The following is a 23,054-nucleotide window of genomic DNA, read 5'->3' on the forward strand; positions in this document are numbered from 1 at the left end:
TCATTCCAGATGCAACTGAACTGCACTCTTGGAAGTTGAAAATGTAAAGTTTTATCTGTTAATATCTGCGTGAGCCCTCAGGAATGAGGCCGTTTACTTACAAACAAACACACAGTACCAGCGCTATTCCCTATGTTGTCAATGGTAGGAGAAGAAATTAACAGCATGGTTTGCACGTGCGAAATATGATTTTCATGTTCAGTTGACATGAAAGATGTCTTCTATTTTTTCGTTCAGGTACAGGTCGAGCTTTGCGGTGTTTGTAGACCAGTGTTTAGGCGTGGCTTAAAGATAACAAGAAGGCTGATTGGATATGTAATTGTGACATTTATTAAATTCGGCTTCCAACACAAAATCTTCCTCAGATTAACATTACAATAACATGTCATAACTCTTTTATGCAATGACGTCACTCCTGTGTGCAATGACGTAAACAGACAATAACGACACATAAGATGTACTGTGTAGCCCCAAGAAACAATACTCTACAACTGAACTTTCAATATTAGCCATAAGGTTGGAAAAAATTGTAAGATGTAATTGTAACTGCATTAGAGCATTATTCTTGATGATCGGTCAGTTGTAACGATATATAAAAAAACAATACGTTATGACGTCATCGGTTGTTCATGACGTCATAAAATTAAGTTTCAATGAAGATTGGTAGGTCATGTTCTTCGCACGCACACGCACACACGCACACCACTCCGACAGAGACACATACATACACGCCAGACATCATACACACCCAAAATAAAATTATTTATTCACTTGGGTATTAACCTCACACCCGTGCTCGTGGGTTCACCAAAGTGAAAAATGTCTGAGACCCCCATCACTTCGAACTGTCCTCTCACATTAAGCTGACATGCCTTGATATAACTTGAATACTGTTAAAAGCGGCGGTAAACCCAACACCCTCACTCACTCACTCTCATTTACTTGGGACAAATACTTCGTAATTCCTCAAAGCTCTTTGGTTATTTGAAAGTAAGGACCGTGTCTTACCACCTACTACACTACTGCACAGGTGAATAACAAACTTCGTATATGCCGAAATCGGCAATAACTCATTCGATTCTTAACCAATTGATGGTAGTTACTGCTACCACAATAATAGCAAACTTCGTATATACCGAATTGTCGGCAAACATGAAGTCGATTCTCAGTCTATGTGTGGTACTGACATCTATTTCTATTAAAATAACTTTGTATATAACAAATTGCATTCGACCCGTGAAGATCCGGGTTATAATAGGTCTTCAGCAACCCATGCTTGCTGTAAAAGACGTCTATGCTTTTCATAAGAGGCGACTAGTGGGATCGGGTGGTCAGCATCGCTGATTTGGTTGATGCATGTCATCGTATCCCAATTGAATGTATTGATGCTGATGATATCAATCACTGGATTGTCTGATCCAGATTTGATTAATTACAGATATCCGTCATATAGCTGTAATATTGCTGTGTGCGGCGTTAAACAACATTTTAACAAAAACAAATTGAATTCAGGAGTTGACAGAATATTGATGGCATATATTCCTGTTTATTTATCACGGGCAATTCTAACATACATCAACTAAAATCTAAACATCCTGCAGGGATGTAATTTCATCCTGTGTCTCCCATAACAACAAGCGGTCTCACATAGTTATACTTCAGTAATGACGAGACAGGAAGTACGTCACCGCCTGCACACTGTAACAGGAACGTGAGAATGGTGCACGATGTAGTCGCTGACACTGCCGAGAAGCGTCCTCCGTATCTTCCCCACCCCACGCGCTCCAGTGACGATCAGGCTGGCGTTTTCTTCATCGGCAATACGCACGATTACCTCCCCTGGACTGCCGATCACGCTCTTCACCTTGCCTGTCATCTGAAAATAAACAGAGTGAGCGAGTTGGGTTTAACGCCGCTTTTAACAGTATTCCAGTCATAGCACGGCGTGTCAGCTTAATGTGGGAGGAAAGGCCGAAGTGATGCAGGTCTCAAACGTTTACCACTTCGGTGAAACCCAAGAGCACGGGTTGGTGCTGACAAACCTAGAAACATAATCGAGGCGAACCGGGATTCGAACCTACGATCATAGGTTTCTGGCTTTCCCAAGGGACGCAACTCTGCACAGCGAATCGCGGCGCCTCAGACGACTGGGTCAACGTGCCCCGAAAACAAACAGAACCATAGGTCAAGCATGTGCTAATCAACTGTGGGATTTCAACCAAACGCTCATAAACAAAAGCAGCGGTGATATACGTTTTACTAATATACTGTGACAAACAAACAAACACACAAACTGACGTCCTTAAAGAGGCTGTATCTTTATCTCATTTATCTCTGTTTGATATCTCATATAAGAAATACACGAACTCTTGGTCGTTGTTTGTCGTATAATAAAACACTGCAGGGAGAAAAAACATTCTGGGTTGCTCCCCACATGGTTTATTCTCCCTGCAGCGTTTTATTGTACGATAAACAACTCCCAATCGTCGTTCTTCAGAACAACCCTTTACTGTTATGTCTGTATCATATTTTGCTGTCCATCCCACCCCCATTTTATGTAACAGTGCGTAATGTACCCCGCCCCCACCCGTAAAAGGTTACATGTAAGAGTTTATCATTACACTCCTACCCATAATAAACTAAACAATCCCAAAATAATGTTTGTTTGTTTGTTTGTTTGTTTATTGGTCGCACTCAGCAATATTACAGCTATATGACGGCGGTCTGTAATATAATCGAGTCTGGACCAGAAATCCAGTGAGTGACATCATGAGCATCGATCCACGCAATTGGGATCGATGACATGTATCAACCAGATCCCGTTAGTCGCCTTTTACGACCAGCATATTCGCCTTCGTCGGCAAGTATGGGTTGCTGAAGACCTATTCTACCCCGGAATCTTCACAATGTACATTTGTGATCATTTTTGGAAACGATTCAACTAAAACTAAAACTAAAAATTTATTTTGAATGAAAATTATTTGGATTTTGGGGTTGAATATAAATATCATCTTCCTGATTGAAACCACATGTCTCAACAACTCTCTCTGATACATATTGGCAATCTTGGACCACGGATATTTCAAATTCTTCACATGTCGAGTCCACATGTTTTAAAAGTTGACCATAAACTTGAAACATAATTAATAAACATTCTACTCCCGTTATCCTCTAAATTATTATTCTTTGGGGCCCCTTGTCACCGCCGGCCAATAGAAACTTGAAGACGGAATGGAACTCCCTTGAATCAACGTTTATGCAAATTGTGTGATAGTTATGACATTGGAGACGAATTCCACTGTATTCTTAGATGTAAATATTTCAATGAACAAAGGGCAATGTACGTATACATTCCAAAACACTATTCCAAAAGACCAAATATGTAACAACAACAGCAATTATTTAACTGCCATAATATATCTGTCCTAAAGAAGCTATGTAAATGTGTTAACATTTTAATGAAAATTGTAAAAACTCCAGGTAAACGTCTGTCTGACGCCATGCATAAAACTGTTTGTACCTCATCAGGTGATGCACTCGAAATAGAGTGCTATTCTATTCTGACATCTCGTTGTCATTTTTCCCCCCACTTCCCCCAACAATACTTTCAAGAATCTACAGTTTTCAAGAACATGTATGCCAGCAAGATAGATTTTACGTCCGTTTCCTAAGGTTGATGCAAAAACATGGAATTGTTGAAAATGTTTCGGTAAATCTGATTTTTCTTTCCGCTTATAAGACAGGTAAAACACACTGTTCCCCGGATTTGTCCCTCATAAAACTTTAAACTCTTACGGTTGGTGTTCAAGGGTGTTCAGTCTTGCATGGAGGACGTGGTCTCGCTCTCGCCCCTGCCATCGAATTTGTTTTAAACCTCTACAATTGTTTCACTTGAAGGTACTACCCCATTGTATTTTATTCTTAATGGTATTTCTTACATTTAGACAGCTTACAAGCTGGATAAAACACTCTTCCTCGGGCATGGTTGAGAACGTAGACACTTTGGACTGGGGAAATCGTTTGGGCTTTCGGCTCGCGAGATTTCCCCTCACTATCGTGATTACAATCTCAATCAAGCCCTTGGAATCGTGTTTTTATCCGGTACATAAAAGTTAAATTGACCGCTCCTGGAATGCACGTGTATAAACCCCTTCCCTTCCAAAACACGACCCTTGAAGATCCGGGGAGAGACAAGGTCTTGAGCAATCCATGCTTGCCGTAAAAGGCGACTATGCTTGTAGCAAGAGGCGAATAACAGGATCGGGTGGTCAGGCTCGCTGACTTGGTTGATGAATGTCATCAATCCCAATTGCGTAGATCGATGCTCATGGTGTCAATCACTGGATTGTCTGGTCCAGACTCGACTATTTTACAGACCGCCGTCATATAGCTGGAATATTGCTGAGTGCGGCGTTAAACAACAACCAAACATTCCAATACATAAACTGACCGATTCCCGGACAACCACAAACACACACGCACACACACACACATACGCACACGCACACGCACACGCACACGCACACGCACACGCACACTTACCCCGGCGTCAGTGAGCAGGGCGCTGAATCCCTCCAGCAGCTTGTTCTTCTTCTTTTGTTCCTGCTCCATCTGTTCCACCACCTGCTTGATGTCCGGACGGGCATGGCCTGCAACAGCAGCCACAACACTGCAGTGAGTGATGTGAGTGAGTTGGGTTTAACGCCGCTTTTAACAGTATTCCAGTTATATCACGGCGTGTCAGCTAAATGTGGGAGGAAAGCCCGAAGTAATGCCGATCTAAGACGTTTACCACTTCGGTGAAACCCATGCACGGGTTTTGTGCTGACAAACCAAGAAACATAATCGGGGCGAACCGGGATTCGAACCCATAATCGTAGGTGTCTGGCGTGCCCAAGGGACGCAACTCTGCAATGCGAATTGCGGCGCCTTAGACGACTGGGCCACCCGTGCTCTCCACAACACTGCAGATATTTCACAGCATTAATTGAGAAACACAACCCGTGAAGTCTGGGTTTAGAATTGGGCAACCCATGCTTGTCATAAGACGCGACTAACGGGTTCGGGTGGTCAGGTTCAGTGACTTGTTTGAATGCACGTTATCATACCCTGACAGCGTGGGCTTTGCTCATAATATCAACCACTGGTTTGTCTGGCCATCATTTACAGGCAGCCGGGACATAGCTGGAAGATTGCTAAGTGCGGTGTAAAACAACACACAAGGTGTGGTGAAATGGGTTTTTTAACGTCGCGTTGAAGGTTATTGCACTTATGTTGTGACGTGCATGCACGTGTGTGTGTGTAGCTGCTTGTACTAGTCCGGACTGATGCTGATTTATGGTGCTAGCACACTGAGACACCATGCAACAGTTTAACATGAATACCCCACTCAGATACAGTATACTGACTCCGAGCCGACCGGTCCTTGTTATTGCCCCTTAATGCCGAGCGCCAGACAGGGCAACAACAAGTACCATCTTTTTGGTATGGCGCGGCCGGGGATAGAACCCCGGACCTTCCGCTCTCCGGGCGGACGCTCTACCCCTAGGCCACGGAGCCTATGCACCCCTCGCCTGGCGACGTCAGTTGACCACATATAGTCTCCTACCTGAGCTGAGACAGTGTTGATACTCAGGGGAGTGTACAGCGATCACGAAGTCGTCCGCCCTGTGAACGTTCTCTTTATACCCTGAAACAAGTGTAAGTGAGTGAGTGAGTTGGGTTTAACGACGATTTCACAAATATTTCTCTTACATCATTTTCACAGAATACTTGTGCCGTCAAGGAACACCAGAAACAATGCACAAGCCCCTATTTGTGTAAGACACCTTTCTCACTAAAAGACACAAGTCGCACTGAAAAGTCTTTGTTTGTTTGTTTGTTGTTTAACGCCGCACTTAGCAATATTCCAGCTTTATGACGGCGGTCTGTAAATAATCGTGTATGGACCAGACAATCCAGTGAGTGACATCATGAGCATCGATCCACGCAATTGGGACACGATGACATGCTTCAACCAATCAGCAAGCCTGACCACCCGATCCCGTGAGTCGCCTCTTACGACAAGCATAGTCACCTTTACGGCAAGAATGGGTTGCTGAAGACCTAGTCTAACCCGGGTCTTCACGGGTCTGCACTATAAAGAGATAAGTAAGGTTTTTTGAAAAAAGGGGCCGAAAATAATATTGTCTCAGGTTTTACAAAAAACAATTTTCGCTGATCCTGAAAAAAAAAGTGTTGTCACACTCACTTATTAAATATGTATAAAAAAAAATTCCAAAAAAGTCGAAATCTTTCCTGACATCGCTTAGATTATTATTTTGGTTATGATTTATATAAGCATAATCAAGTACCAATACTTATAGGTACAGAGTGTAGAATAGACCGCACCCTGTCAGTTCACATTCTCAGTCTACCATATATTTCCTCACAAAGAGCCATTCACAGTTTTATTATCATCAAATATTGAATTACGGTCAGATGAAACGTTCTTGGCTGCTACCCGGCAAGCAAAATATGACCCTATTATTTACTTGTTATCGCCACACGCTGTACAAACAGGCCACAGTAACCAGGCGTTCTGCAGCCGCTCATCAAAAGGGATGAGTCAGTGAGTGAGCGAGGGAACGGTGTTTACGTATGGAGAAACCATTACACCGCAGGAATGGTATGTCCAACTTATAAACCGCTATCCATTAATCTATGTCATTTTTGGAGCTTATATTTACGCGGTATACGGGTCGCAAATAAGCGCGGTATAACAGTTGTTATCGCGGCCCGCTGCGCGGACTGCACGTGCAGAAGAGGGCTGTACGTGCAGATAGAACCGCGTGCGTCGTACCACATGGCATTGTGTCGTTGACTGTTCACAAGAGAGGATGTCTGACGATGACGATATTTTCCTTACTCAAAGTAAGTTAATTGATGAAAATTCAGCAGAAAAGGATGAGGATGACTTTTGTTTCCGTTTTGGTGACCTTTGTCAGGTTTTACAATTGCTCCCCAGGTTTTACAATTGCAATTGTAAAACCTGGGGAGCAATTGTAAAACCTGAGGAGCAATTGTAAAACCTGCTGAGAGGTCTTACTACAAAAGAAAGGTCGTCTGGGAGATGGTTACAACACCATGATAGGTTTACAAGTCATTGTAAACACTCCAGCTGTATCTCGGCGGCCTAGGTCTCCGTCAACAACATTACCTTGGCAACTCCCATACGTTAAGAGATACTTACCATCGTCGCTGCACTAAACGCTTTGAACGAGGCCGTGGCGCTGTTGAACAAAGCGATCTTAGCGCTAAGGTGATCGTAACTCCCATACTTTCTCATACTTAACGATAGTCGCTGCACTAAGCTCTTTGAAGGAGGCTTGGGTGCCGTTTAATAGAGCGCTGTGACTGTCGTAAACCAGTGTTAAAGTAGTGGAGTTACGATCATTTTAGCGCTAAGATTGCTTTGTTGAACCGCGCCACGGCCTCGTTCGAAGCGATATGTACTTAACCGTGCCGTACTGAGCGCATGGGGACTCGTTTCTCAAAGTGAGTGAGTGGGTATGGTTTTACGCCGCTTTTAGCTAAAAGCGGCGTAAAACCATACTCACTCACTCACACATATAGCTGGAATATTGTTGAGAACGGCGTTCAACAAGAAAAAAAAACATTCTTCCTTCAAACGAGTGAGTGCGGTTCAGAGTCGCTTTTCGCCTTCTTACATCCCAGAGTAGATAGGACTGGCTAAGAAAGGAACTAAAATTGACACATTATCCATGTTGGGAATTGAACCTGTGTCTCCGTCTGGCGAGCGAAGTGCGTGCAGTTCAACACGGAACATTTTCTTATCAATCCTGATAAGGTGCAGGGTTTTCCAAAATGAAGCTGTGGTCAATAAGGATTACGTAATTTATGAATATTACTCCGGATAGCAGCGCTATAAGGAGGTCAGTTGACCTGGCTGGTATGACCCCTCTGCGCTTAGAGTCAGGTGGTCAGTTGATTAGAGAGCTTCCACAAGATACTGTTGATAAGTTATTTGCAGTGTCTTTTCTGTACATTAAACTCACAAAAACTTAACAGTGTAAGGGCATAATAAACTAATTATATGATAATCATCCAGACTTATCATCCAAAAACAGTGCAGTTCACCTTGACATGAAGTTAACAGCTTACAACACCAGCAAATACAGAAACATAGAAAAGGACTGAAAACCAACACTAAAAATTTAATAATTTGAACAAAATACCATACCATCATAACGCGAAACATACATACCAAAGTTCAGCTCCCTCAGTTTGGTAATTTCAATAGAGAAGAAATTGACAGAGCCAAATTTTGAGAAGAGCATGGTCAAAAGAAAGAAAAAAATGAAAATACTGCCCAAACCGGAATATGCATGTTGATTCCCAACACGAACGATCCACAAATAGCGAGTGAATGTTATCGTACAAACAGGGAACGTGAAAATCATTGCGAGGGATCGCAATAATGTATTTTCTTACCATAAGTACGTAGATATGTACATAAAATATTGAAGTATATATAAAACTGCTGATAGATACGTTCAACACTGATTACTGTCATACACTGGTTTCTTCTCATATATAGCTAGGGGCATGATAGTGTATTCATTACACCGTATCGATTATATATCAGTTTGCGAAAAACAGAATGATTGAACTGAGCTGATTAATACTGTGAGTAGGTCACTTTATATCGAACCGATGAAACGAACTGGTTAGAATATTTCCGACGACGCCATAGCTGATCGTATATGACTTGGCACGGATCGTTCTTCGTTTGTTCAGTCAAGGATTTGTTTGTTTGTTGTGTTTAACGCCGCACTCAGCCATATTCCAGCTATATGACGGCGGTCTGTAAAATAATCGAGTCTGGACCAGACAATCCAGTGATTGACATCACGAGCATCGATCCACGCAATTGGGATACGATGACATGCTTCAACCAAGTCAGCGAGTCTGACTACCCGATCCCGTTAGTCGCCTCTTACGACAAGCATATTCACCTTTTACGGCAAGCATGGGTTGCTGAAGACCTATTCTACCCCGGATATTAACGGGTCGTTCAGTCTATGAAGTGCCCGGTCCACACTCGATGACGTACAGCGGCCGAATAATGCTGGACTTTGCGGCGTAAAGCTCCATTCACTCATCAATCTGTAGCTCTCATCAATCCGCGTCTGTCTGGCGTGCGGAAGATTGGTGCTTCGATCAACGCCCACGTCATACCAACATTGAATGATTGAGTACGGTTTTACGCCGCTTTTAGGAATATTCCAGCAATATCAAGCGAGGTACACCAGAAATGGGCTTCACACATTGTACCCATGTCGGGAATCGAACCCAATTATACAGGATGATGTTCATTTCAATTTCTCACTGGAGCGACGGGATGTTAGTTTGAGCTCAGCATTATCTGTTTTAATGTTTAGGATCTCAATTATTTCATCCACAACGGACAGGTTCACATCATTTTATTTTTTCCGTGGAACATGATAAGCTTTATATTTATTGTAGAAACAATACACACACCCTCCAAAAAGAAAAATCAATTGAAAAATTGTTTAGACAAAGAATGTGATTTTTTAATGACGTCATAGCTGAAATGGATTGATAACAAGTCTCCGTCGCCACACGTGCAGCTATTGCACGCCATGGGAATTCCGTGCAAAAAAAGCTCTGGGGTGTTCAGCACTGCCGCAGAAGACGTTTGTTGATAGAACCCATTATCAGATCGCTGGAAGATGGTTGTTCTAGGCAAGGCACAGCAAACGCCAGACTCGGGAAGAATGCCAGAAAACCAGTCGAGGAAATGAAACGTAATTGGCTGAGAGTAGAGGCCATTCTGTCGTAATGTGATTACATAGAGAAATCAATATTGTGCTGAATGTGTTGACAGCCGTGATTGGGACTAGAATACCTGTTAAGCATGTCGAGTTGGGAACGGAGAATTGGAGGTATGGCTTCCTCGATCATCCAGTGTATTATAAACCCATTGTTTCAGGAAAGATTACACAATTAAGGATTCACTGTATATTTTTTTCGGTTTATTGAGGTATGAATCGAAAAACCGATGTGCAAACCGTATGAATCCGCGAAGCGGATTCTTACAAAAGTTTGCATATCAGTTTTTCGATTCATACCTCAATGAACCGAATAAAATACACAGTCCATGCTTATAATTAAATTTGACAACGTAAAACATGTTTTATCGACAATAGTTTAACCAAAAACAGTTGTATATATCAGAACAGACAAAAATGACGAGATTCATAAACATTCCAGGGGTAGGAATACATACTGTGGCGTGACATGAATCAGGTGATCGTTTAATTCATGCACAAAACTTGACACGCCTTCACAGTCAGTAGCCAATCAACGGAGAGTAGGATCAAAACAATGTTCATTGGACCTGTCAATTAAGGTAAGCGGCGAAAAGAACTGCAACAGTCAGACTGTAACGAACCGGAAGAAATATGTCCGGGAGAAGGCGGCTGTTTCGAATAACATGGTCAGTTACCGCCAGATTCAAACATAATTCCCGGATTACGGTAAAACACAGTTGGAACAATGCTAGTAAGAAATGAAACCCCAAGACATGAAAGTTGAACCGAGGCGAGCGAGAAAAAAACAGGCGAGCGAGCCTGCGCGTTTGCTGTTTCCTTCATTCTCGGCCTTCGGTTTCAAAGGGTAGTTTGGACAATGAATATGCATGAAAGTGTCTAAATGTCCTGTGCATGACGATACACGTGAGCAGAAAGGGAATTCCCTCGACTGTAATATTGGGATTCCCCGACATTCCGCGGTAATAAAAGTAGTGCGCTTCGGTGGGCGTGGCTTCATTTTTAACATTCATTGGGAAATGAATGCAATAACAAATCAGCTAATCAGAATGTAGGAATTTCAATGACCACAACGAAAATTTAATTATTCGAGGATGCCGGAGGTGATGGGTAATGAGGTCTACTGTTAAACTCCCCTTTCAAGATCATCGCACTGACATATAGCGACGTGCCTGCACGTGTGTGTCTGTCCGTCTGTGTGTTAGATTAACATGGATACCCCACTCAGACATAATATCATTCAAGTCAGACCGCCTCCGTGGTCTAGTGGTAGAGCGTCCGCCCGGAGAGCGGAAGGTCCGGGGTTCGATCCCCGGCCGCGTCATACCAAAATACGTTCAAAGATGGTACACAATTCTGCGATCAACACACCGCCTCCGTGGTCTAGTGGTACTTGTTGTTACCCTGTCTGGCGCTCGGCATTAAGGGGCTAAAACAAGGACTGGTCGGCTCGGAGTCAGTCTACTGTGTCTGAGTGGGGTATTCATGTTAAACTGCGGCATGGTATCTCAGTGAGCTAGCAATAAAAATCGGCATCAGTCCGGACTAGTACAAGCAGCAACACACACCCGGACTATAGACTACTAGTACAAGCAGCTACACACACTATCCACCAGACGGGTGGATAAGGAAGGTGGTCCTGGCGCACAAGGGAAGTATGTATCGATGCGTATCGCCACTGCATGTAGAACACGTGTGTGTGGATACTGATCAGGGATACTGAGAATCCTTGGGACCATCGATACAATGTCGAGTAATCAGTTTTTAGAGGCAAGCAGAGTGCTGATAATAAACCACTATATTCATGAAACTGCTGCGGAGGCCAAAAGGAAACGACATATCAATCGAGTATATAAGTTCCAGTTAAAAAGCTCTCTCTTCAGAAGCACACTGCTACATCTTTAACTGATTCTATCAGATGAAAAGATGAATGGGGTGAGAAGTGGTAAACAGTGGATAGCATCATTAAAGACTTCGTGGAATCTTCCAATCTGATTCCCATTTAGCTGGACATTAAATACGCGAGTTTTAGCAGAGCACGTCTATTTACAGCTCAAACAAACACCTATCTGGGTAAATGGATGTGCAATTAGCGGCCCATATTGTACCATTCTGACACGGAAGTGAATCAATAACAAATATGCTCGTAAATCTCGAGCACGTTCCGTCAAATCTGTAAACCGAATGCTCATCACATTATCCAAAAAAGGCAGAGACCTTTTCTTCTCTGATGGTGGAGTTACTAGTTGTTATTCCACTGCTTTGAATCCTTTTTCAAATCACGGCGTGTGTGCTTTATGTGGAAAGAAAGCCCAAATTGACGCAGGTCTCAGGCGTTTGCTACTTTGGTGAAACTCCACGAGCACGATGTGGTGTTGACAAACCAAGGATCTTACCCAGGGAGCATCTGAGATTCGAACCCACGACCAACTGATCTTCGCACGTTTAAGGGAGGCAACTCTGCACACCGAGTTACGTCGCCATAGTCGACACAGTTTTAATGATAAATTATTGTGCAGAGTTGCGTCCCTTGGGCACACCAGAAGCCTATGATTGTGGGTTCGAATCCCGGTTCGCCTCGATTATGTTTCTAGGTTTGTCAGCACCATACCCGTGCTCTTGGGTTTCACCGAAGTGGGTAAACGTCTGAGATCTGCATGACTTCGGGCTTTCCTCCCACATTAAGCTGACACGCCGTGATATAACTGGAATACTGTAAAAGCTGCGTTACACTCACGCACTCACGCACTCACGCACTCACTCACTATTGAATGAACGAACGTATGGCATGTGTCAATTTGCGTGTATATATAATCAATTTATATTTTCTGCTCGGGGATCCCTCTGGTTCAGTCTGAGTCCCTTTCTGTCAGCTACACAGTAGGCTCAATGAATGTTTATAAGAACATACCTCATCGATTTAAAGGCCTACAACATTTGAGTTTCGGTAGATTTTCAAGATGAAGGTCTACTGTTCTCAAAATCTTGTATGGCCTCATTAGACTCCAAAACTGACTGGCATCGTCGTCCCATTGAAGCAATCAGATCCCGAATTGTGGCCTGGGAGTGTTCACCCACTCTGCCTGCAGTGCTTGTGCCAACTGTCGGGAATTATGTGGTTGTTGCTGACGTGCTCGCAGTCGTTGATCCAGTGCATCCCATAAATGTTCGATTGGGTTTTAAAAAGGAGACCTGTACGGCCTGTTGTCAGTCTTGTCGTGTGAGGTCGGGCGATGTCTTGTTGGAAAATGTCGTTCGCGGGAATGTGACAGTCGGGTTGTGTTTTCTAATTATGGAACTTCGAAAAGGTTAACACGAGGTATCCCGAAATACAGTTCGGGGCTGTTCAACTGAATCCTTCCAAATCATCGTCTATCTCTTGCTTCAGTGGGTTGGTTAAACATTTAAACGGAAGATACTTTGCATAGCCCTTGGGAAGTACTGCCATACAATCTCGGGCATCTCCAGGATGCTTTTTGTTCAGTTTTAAAATTGTTAATCGAGAACGTTGTCAAAATATTATTCAAAGCGTGTTCAGGAATGGAAGTCGCCAGCATGGAACTAGGGGCCGAATAGCTCGAGGACTAGAGACTTGAGGCAAACATAATTCCGCCTCGTCGTGTCTGAATCCAGAGCAAGCCTCGACCCCCTATGCTTTCGCTATTACGGCTTTCTAGGTTTGTCAGCACCATACCCGTGCTCGTGGTTTTCACCAAAGTGGTAAATGTTCAAGACCTGCATAAATTCGGACTTTCCTCCCACATTAAGTTGACACGCCGTGATGATATAACTGGAATTCGCCCTCGCTCACTTACTAACTCTAACCGAAAAAAGCGTTGCGGCGGGGTCGCATGGCCAAACACTCAGGTTCGTTTGGAGATCAAACAAACCCACGGGGCCAGCCGACAAGTCTCACAGACGTGATAGATTAGAAAAAACTGTTTACTCCTTGACGGAATTAAGACATGCAGGCGAACTCAACCCTGGCTAGATCCACATCCCGCGGGGTGTTTCGTAACACGAAAATAAAGTACACGTTACTATGCAACGCGAATGGATTTTCTGTAATACTCCAATGAAATCTTCACAAAATATTTACGTGAAAGCATGGAAAGCAGAAATTGAATCAATTTGAAAGAAGTCGGCTTTGATCGTTTTCAAACAGTCTAATATGATAAAGTGATATATTTACGAAGAACATTATACACGCTTACGAGGGTTTGTTTGTTTGTTGTTTAATGCCGCACTCAGCAATATTACAGCTGTATGACGGCGGTCTGTAAATAATCGAGTCTGGACCAGACAATCCAGCGATTGACATCATGAGCATTGATCCACGCACTTAGGATACGATGACATGCATCAACCAAGTCAGCGAGCCTGACCACCCGATCCCGTTAGTCACCTCTTACGACAAGCATAGTCGACTTTTACGGCAAGCATGGGTTGCTGAAGTCATATTCTACCCCGGATCTTCACGCATATAACGTTTATCAAAATAATTATTTTCCGATTAAATTTTAAACAATATAAGGTGACAAATACAGGGTATTTTATGACATCCGGTGAAACGATATACACCAATTACTATCTTTTATATTGTATTTTTATATGAAAATGTTAATTTCTGAGGGACCCGTGAAGGTCCGCGTTAGAATAGGTCTTCAGCAACCCATGCTTGCCGTAAGAGTGAGTGAGTCTGGTTTTACGCCGCTTTCAGCAATATTCCAGCAATATCACGGCGGGGGATACCAGAAATGGGCTTCACACATTGTACCAATGTCGGGAATCGAACCCGCGGGTGTTCGGCGTGACGAGCGAACGCTTTAACCACTAGGCTACCAGACCGCCCCCTTGCGACTAAAGGGATCGGGTGGTCAGGCTTGGTGACTTGGTTGATGCATGTCATCGTATCCCAAATGCGTGGAACGATGCTCATGATCTCGATCACTGGACTGTCTGGTCCAGACTCGATTATTTTAAGAACGCCGTCATATAGCTGGGACTTTGCTGAGTGCGGCGTTGTTTAACGCCGCACAAACAAACAAGCAAATAATTTCTAACGTACAGTTCCTGTTTGAACACAGTTTTAATTGGCTTACTCCACTTATTTAATTATTACTATATGGTGCATGTCACATGACTACCGGTGGCACTGGATACAGTCAGTTATGACTATCACATACGTGTACAAACTGCAACCTCGCCAACTCGAAGCCGTCGAAAATAATTCGAGCTATCCGCACTTCGATATAAGCGGGGTGACAGTATGAACCCATGCTGCCAGTACGGACCATGAAGCTACAGCGTTGTTACACGCGATATATCGAGTCAATGGCCGGTTGTTCCACCAGAACTGGCTTATAACGTGACCACATATACCCACATGAATAAGCACCGTAAATTGGTGATCATATTGCAAACGCTGCCATACGGTCATTATTGGTATGAAAAACACCCTCAACGAAGGCTGTAGTTAATGACAGAGCTACAATACCACAAATGCCGATATTATGACCGTGGAACGTAGCATTTAATTAACACAATATATGGGCGGCCAAGGGACAAAAGTACGCAATAATAGTCAAATGTTACGAATAAGGAATGAATGTTACAAAACAAGAAATAAAGGTCATTATGTATACAAATAATGTACTCAAAACATTGGTCCTTTATTTCAACTTTGAATTTTTTACCGAATGGCCGCCCATAGACGATGGTAACTGTCCGTATTGAATAAATTACAGTAAACTACGGTTATAAAGAACTCAAAGAGACCACTAAATTTAGTTCGTTATAAACGTAGTTCCTATGAGCACATATATACAGCATATATAATAGCATATGGCCGGGGCCAAAAACAGTTCGATATATCCGCCAGTTCGTTATAAGCGTGTTCGTTATAAACGTAGTTTACTGTATATAAGCCAGGCAATCTGACCTGATCAGTAACAACCGACTGCAGTGCCTATATAGCCTGGCATTCCATGTAAAGTTCCAGCCAAAGCCTTCAGCGTTCATTTGGTCTGCGGGTTACTTGGCCGGTCAATAATTCTGGCTCGCTTAAATTATATGCGGTCAGATTCACGTACGCCATTTCTATAGTATGGCTTAACCTACGTCGGTGGTTTGCACTATGCATGACTTCACTAAAACTACAAATAATTGGAAAGAACTTCGTTGATTGGCAGGTGTACATTACATGATTGAAAACAACTGGACCGGGTGTCCTTACTGCCTTCACAATACGTGCATTGATCTATGCTTGATTCGTTCACTGATCAATATCACATGAACCAGTTCAGAACGCGGTCAGACAGTACAACATGAGAAAAAACACCCTGATGATCGAACGAAGCATGAAGCATGAACCCCACCTAACAAATATACATCAGAAAATGTGAACGAGGACACACGGCCTTCTGCCTCGTCTGCGAGTTTGTTAGTATTCAATGAACTAGTTCCATTTCCCGGTGCATAAACACATGGCGATCCGCGGCGTGTGACTAATTTCGATAAAGCAGATGTTTAAGGTATATTTGTCTTATTATAACACACACTATTCATTTACCAGTGTACTTACAATTAAAGGCATACTCTGAAAACTCGCTGCCATCAAGAGCGACCACCACCACACGAGAGCCACTTGTATCCGACTTCTCCGCCATGTTTAGTGTAAGTCAATTCTACGCTGAGCGATATTCCCTCGCTATACCGCTAGCGCGATAAGCGGACTGTTGAATTTACAAGGCTCAGCTTGTGAATGCACAGGAACTCGATGATAGCGTGTATAACATAATATATTCGTATAAAAAAAACAATCACACTGTGTGTGAATGATATTCAAGCCTTCTGCAGTATCTCACGTAAATGGACACGATTCACACATTGCGACAAAACTTGGATAACTGCTTTGGACGTATTCTTCTTGTGTGTTGATGTAGGATCGCCACAACAATTACTCCCGTAAAGCACCCCAATAAAGATTAATATTGCATGTTCAACATCAAAATAGCGTTGTCTTCAATGTGCATGACGAAATATTCAGGACGAATTGTCTCGTATCTTTCAGTACATATTCGGGATGGGGGTGAGGTAGTGGTGGGGGTGGGGGTTGGGGTGGGTGGTGTTTGTGGCCGGCGGGGATATCTCCGAAGGCTTGTTACCGGAATATTCCTGTATGCAAAGGTAGCTAACCTATTTCTACGGTTATTATTTTTGAAAGTCGCAAAATATTCTTAGATCATGTCGGTCACTGACTCAAGACACACAATTTTTGTTATTTATTTATTTACTTATTTACTTTTTTATTTAATTTTTATTTCTTTTCCTTTTTAAAACATCACAAGACCCCTGCAATATACTAAATGGTCGCCCCCTTGATGTGGGAGAACAAACATGGCGTATGTGGTCTGTGTGTGTCTGTGGCTGGTGTATAAGGCCGCACTCATCAATATTTCAGCTATAATTATGACGGCGGTCTGTAAATAATCGAGTCTGGACCAGACAAACCAGTGACTGACATCATGAGCACTGATCCACGCAATTGGGATACGATGACATGCATCAACCAAGTTACCAAGCCTGACCACCCGATCCCGTTAGTCGCCTTTTACGACAAGCACAGTCGCCTTTTACGGCAAGCATGGGTTGCTGAAGATCTATTCTCCCCTTGATCTTCGTGGGTTGTTGTTTGTTATAGCATATATACAGCAAATGGACGGGACCAACAAACTGTTCGTTATGTCTATCAGTTCGTTATAAGCGTGTTTGTTATCAACGTAGTTTACTGTACTTATCGGTGACACCCCCTACCCCCACCCCCAATTAGGCATACGGCCCTAGTGACACACGGGTTAAAAAAACATAGGATATGGTTGATCAACCATTCTCAACATTAACCTCTTATCTCCAAATACGTATGCTTTATTTTATCGAATGTGCACTTTGAATAAGATTTCCAGATCGAAAACAACAACCGTTGGTGTTTATCGAAGGGGCACCATCTTGTTTTCCAAATACAGTAAACTACGTTTATAACGAACTGTGGGGTATATCGAACTGTTTTTGGTCCCGGCCATATGCTGCTATACATGCTGTATATGTGCTAATAACGAACTACGTTTATAACGAACTGAATTAAGTGGTCCCTTTGAGTTCGTTATAACCGTAGTTTACTGTACCGGATTTTGTTTTCGGTATGGAATCCTTATTCAAACTTCGCTTTCTATAAAACAAAGTATACATATATTTAAAATCGGATTCCAACCTTTTGAATAAAATGGGCTGACATCATTGGTAGGAAAAGGTAAGTGAAATGTCAGCTTCATTGGTCCAGTGGATTCTGAGGAGATGTTTACTACATAGGTCATGCATCGCATAACTTCACCTGACAAAATGAAAAATATGCGTTAGAAATCATAACACTTCAAGCGGTCTTGTTGTTTTGAGTCGCGAAAACAAAATATTGACATACAAATGTCAAACTATTATGACTTTTAATAGGGTCAAAATACGACATTTGTGACACGTGTGTCCTTTGTCTGACAACTAACGTTAGTTTCAAAGCGTCCATAGAGGTAACCTGTCATTGTGACAGCTGTCGATGACGGCGGGTTGGTGCGTTCTGGCGGTCAGTTCACACACGAGTTCGTCCATATTATTGTAAACAATATTGAATGAAAATTTGAAAAAAATAACAAAAAAAGATTAAAACAACTAGCCAGATATGCACAACTGGTAAACCCTTAACGCAATTTGAGATTGAGTGGATGTACAAGTTTGATAAAAAAAAAAAGAGACTCGAAGATTAAGGATGTAAGAAAATAACACCACAAAAACATGCGATTTTTGGTCGCGTTTGGTGACTTTCTACGCAATATTGCCATAAAATAAGGGAACATTTTGAACATTTTTGAACCAGTGCTTCTCAATTCATGATTGTCTAACATGCTGATTGTGTGACACTCCGATGATAAGACAAACTGATTATGTGACATTCCGGTTGTGTCACATACCGACGGTGTGAAATGCTGAATATGACATGGTGAGGTGAGGTGAAATGGGTTTAACGTCGCGTCCAAGATTATTGCACTTATATAGCGACGTGCATGCACGTGTGCTTGTGGCTGCTTGTGTTAGTCCGGACTGATGTCGATTTTATAGTGCTACCCCAGAGATACCATGGGGCAGTTTTAACATGAATTCCCCCACTCAGACAAAGTATACTGAGTCCGAGCCGACCAGTCCTTGTTTTAGCCCCTTAATGTCGAGCGCCAGACAGGGTAACAACAAGTACCTTCTTTTAACGTCTTTATCGAACTCCGGACCTTCCACGGAGGCGGTCTGATGATAGTGATAGTGACATACTGATTGTGTGACATGCTGATTGTGTGACATGCTCATTGTGACATGCTGATGGTGTGACATGTTGATGGTGTGACATGTTGATGGCGTGACATGTTGATGGCATGACATGTTGATTGTGTGACAAACTGATGGTGTGACATGTTGATGGCGTGACATGTTGATTGTGTGACAAACTGATGGGCGTGACATGTTGATTGTGTGACAAACTGATGGTGTGACATGTTGATGGCATGACATGTTGATTGTGTGACAAACTGATGGCATGAAATGTTGATGGCATGACATGTTGATTGTGTGACAAACTGATGGCGTGACAGGTTGATGGTGTGACATGTTGATTGTGTGACAAACTGATGGCATGAAATGTTGATGGTGTGACATGTTGATGGTGTGACATGTTGATTGTGTGACAAACTGATGGCATGAAATGTTGATGGCATGACATGTTGATTGTGTGACAAACTGATGGCATGACATGTTGATTGTGTGACAAACTGATGGCATGAAATGTTGATGGCGTTACATGTTGATTGTGTGACAAACTGATGGTGTGACATGTTGATGGTGTGACATGTTGATTGTGTGACAAACTGATGGGCGTGACATGTTGATTATGTGACAAACTGATGGTGTGACAAACTGATGGGCGTGACATGTTGATTGTGTGACATGTTGATGGCATGAAATGTTGATGGCGTGATATACTGATGGGGTGACATGTTGATGGTGTGACATGTTGATGGCATGACATGTTGATTGTGTGACAAACTGATGATGTGACATGTTGATGGTGTGACATGTTGATTGTGTGACAAACTGATGATGTGACATGTTGAGGGTGTCACATGTTGATTGTGTGACAAACTGATGGTGTGACATGTTGATTGTGTGACATGTTGATGGCATGAAATGTTGATGGCGTGATATACTGATGGGGTGACATGTTGATGGTGTGACATGTTGATGGCATGACATGTTGATTGTGTGACATACTGATGATGTGACATGTTGATGGTGTGACATGTTGATTGTGTGACAAACTGATGATGTGACATGTTGATGGTGTGACATGTTGATTGTGTGACATGTTGATGGTGTGACATGTTGATGGTGTGACATGTTGATGGTGTGACATGTTTGATATGCTGATGGTGTAACATGTTGATAGTGTGACATACTGATGGTGTGACATGTTGATGGTGTGACATGTTTGATATGCTGATGGTGTGACATACTGATGGTCTGACATGTTGATAGTGTGACATGCTGATGGTGTGACGTTGATGGTGTGACGTTGATAGTGTGACATGTTGATGGTGTGACATGTTGATGGTGTGACGTTGATAGTGTGACATGCTGATGGTGTGACATGTTAATGGTGTGACATGCTGATGGTGTGACGTTGATAGTGTGACATGCTGATGGTGTGACATGTTGATAGTGTGACATGCTGATGGTGTGACATGCTGATGGTGTGACATGTTGATGGTTCGACACGTTGATGGTGTGACATGATGGTTCGACATGTTGATGGTGTGACATGTTGATGGTTTGACATGCTGATGGTGTGACGTCGATGGTGTGACATGTTGATAGTGTGACATGCTGATTGTGTGTCATGTTGAATGTTGACTTCAGGTTGCATTGGTCACACTGTCAGTAAAAGGAAGCCATGGAGCATCCATGTTTGGGTCTGGGCAAGAAGCCTTCAATCAAGGATGTGCTACTGACATATGCAGAATGAGAATGATAATGTCATGTACTAGGCCTCAAGCTAGTTCAGGCCTGGAAGTATTTCAGTAGGACTTCATTACTATCTTTTAGAGGTTGGCTAGTTTCAACTCGTCAATGCTGCTGATGTGCACAGTCCAACGTCATAATATTGGATGAAGTTCAGTAAAATCCTAATATTTGCAATGGAAATTCTAATGAAGTATCTCATTAAATAAAAACATACAAGGAAATTTATGGTTGAAAAATATAAACCCTCCATTTCTGAAACCAGGTGATTGGTTTCATGGGTAATGAATTATATACCCATTAGTTATCAATTATTAATTATTTCAATCAATCTGAAAATAATTGTTTCAATGAGCCTGGCAAAGTGGGGAGGTATAGTCAGTCAACTGTACGCATTCCGCTAACCACATAACACACATGCATCACAACGAGCAACTTTCTTTAACCTTTTTGTGGGGGACATACGGATGAGATCCCTGGCAAATGAAATGGAAAGGATTTGTAGCAATGCAAGGGGAGACAATCTGAAAATAAGTTATTCCCCTTTGACATAGTGCTCAAGGTCATTAAATCATTTTGATTACTTCTGCTTGTGTGTTTGCTGTTTAATGTTACACCAAGATAATCCAGTGATGGACATCATGAGCAACGATCCATGCCATCAGGTACGATGACATGCCAAGTCACCCAGTCTGACCACCCAATTCGTTAAGTCTTACAACCAGCATAGGTTGCTAGAAACAAATTCTAACCATGATTCCCCATCAGGCCTTGCTGCTTGTGACAGTCACTGTTTATGGTTTGTTTCTTGTTTAACGCCGCACTCAGCAATATTCCAGCTATATGGCGGCGGTCTGTAAATAATCGAGTCTGGACCAGACAATCCAGTGATTGAGACCATGAGGAGGGATCTACACAATTGGGATCGATGACATGCATCAACCAAGTCAGCGAGCCTGACCAACTAATGCTGTTAGTCGCCTCTTACGACAAGCATAGTTCCTTTTTACGGCAAGCATGGGTTGCTGAAGACCTATTCTACCCCGGGTAACTGTTTCAGGATTCATTCTCAATCACTTATTATGAACACATTAATAATTCAATATAAGATGGAAGAATGCAATTTGCTACAAAATCTGTTCACATATTATTCAACAAAGTGTTCACATTACTACCGAAACCAACTTTGCTGGCCAAAGAATTTTATCTGTAACCTTTCCCTCCTCAAGTTCAAAGTTCAACACTCAATATCATATTTATCAAATAGGCTTGTCTGGCCCAGATCCTATTATTTACAGACCGGGTCATATAGCTGGAATATTGGGTACTGTGGCTTTAAAGAAAATATAAAACAAAAACTTAACCTAGTGACAGACACAACATTACCAACATGTACTGCATCTGTTGGATGGTGACACACTCTGGCTCTGGTGTATCTTCCAGACGCCATCTTCCTGAGGCAAGGGAGTTAACCAACTATAAAGGTCCAGTTTTCCACCCTTGCCGAACTAGGTTGGAGTTTTGGTGTTATATTTTGTCTGGACTAACTAGTCTATGCACAGTCCAAGAACGAAATTGCTGTGGAGATGACGGTTGATTGCAGGATTTGCAAAGCAGGTGTACCGACAACTTAGCGTCTACAGATAATTAATAGAAGGGACATAACTTGTAATACTCACTAGTGGAGCTACAATTGAGCCAAGTAAATTCCAGCTTAGTTCAACAAGGGTTGAAACTGGACTTTTTTCTAGTCCATTAACTCCCTTGCCTCAGGAAAATAGATCCAAATTTTACTTCAAATATTTTCTAAAAGCAATTTCTACTTCATCCTGTTAAGGTCATAATAAATTATTATATTTTAAACCCTGTCAGCCTCCCTCCCAAACACTGAACCACACATTATTTTAGAACTGCAAGTACCGACAGAAGATGAGTGTGTGTCCAGTCTTTCTTGACTTGACAACACACATAATCCCACAAAACATTCATCATATGTGAATCACATTCATCCACAGTTAATGGCCGAAATTCCTTCAAAAAAAGTGTGTATACCAAAATATACACCCTAAAATGAAAACGCCTCTCGTCTCA

The 23,054-nt window shown here is 42.4% G+C and overlaps 1 protein-coding gene across 1 annotated transcript; it reads right to left on the reverse strand.

Annotated features, from left to right (window-relative positions):
* Nucleotides 1-1,515: 1,515 nt before the first annotated feature.
* LOC124151808 (putative universal stress protein SSP1056) lies at nt 1,516-16,588 on the reverse strand. The gene is made up of 4 exons (XM_046524448.2): nt 16,438-16,588; nt 5,609-5,689; nt 4,543-4,649; nt 1,516-1,876 (listed from the first exon to the last, which is right to left on the reverse strand). Exons 1-4 carry the CDS (start codon nt 16,520-16,522, stop codon nt 1,685-1,687), a joined length of 465 nt encoding a protein of 154 aa, XP_046380404.1. The 5' UTR covers nt 16,523-16,588; the 3' UTR covers nt 1,516-1,684.
* Between the last annotated feature and the right edge of the window lie 6,466 nt (nt 16,589-23,054).

Source organism: Haliotis rufescens, unplaced genomic scaffold, assembly GCF_023055435.1.
Source record: "Haliotis rufescens isolate VD_foot unplaced genomic scaffold, xgHalRufe1.0.p SCAF_23, whole genome shotgun sequence".
Classification (NCBI taxonomy): Eukaryota; Metazoa; Mollusca; class Gastropoda; order Lepetellida; family Haliotidae; genus Haliotis; species Haliotis rufescens.

Excerpts from the sequence above, each read along its gene's own strand:
- LOC124151808 (XM_046524448.2), bottom strand. The coding sequence starts at position 16,522 with ATGGCGGAGAAGTCGGATACAAGTGGCTCTCGTGTGGTGGTGGTCGCT. Across the intron at positions 5,690-16,437 it reads TTCAGAGTATGCCTTTAATT|GGTATAAAGAGAACGTTCAC; the intron begins GTAAGTACACTG and ends CACTTGTTTCAG. Across the intron at positions 1,877-4,542 it reads CCCTGCTCACTGACGCCGGG|ATGACAGGCAAGGTGAAGAG; the intron begins GTAAGTGTGCGT and ends GTTTATTTTCAG.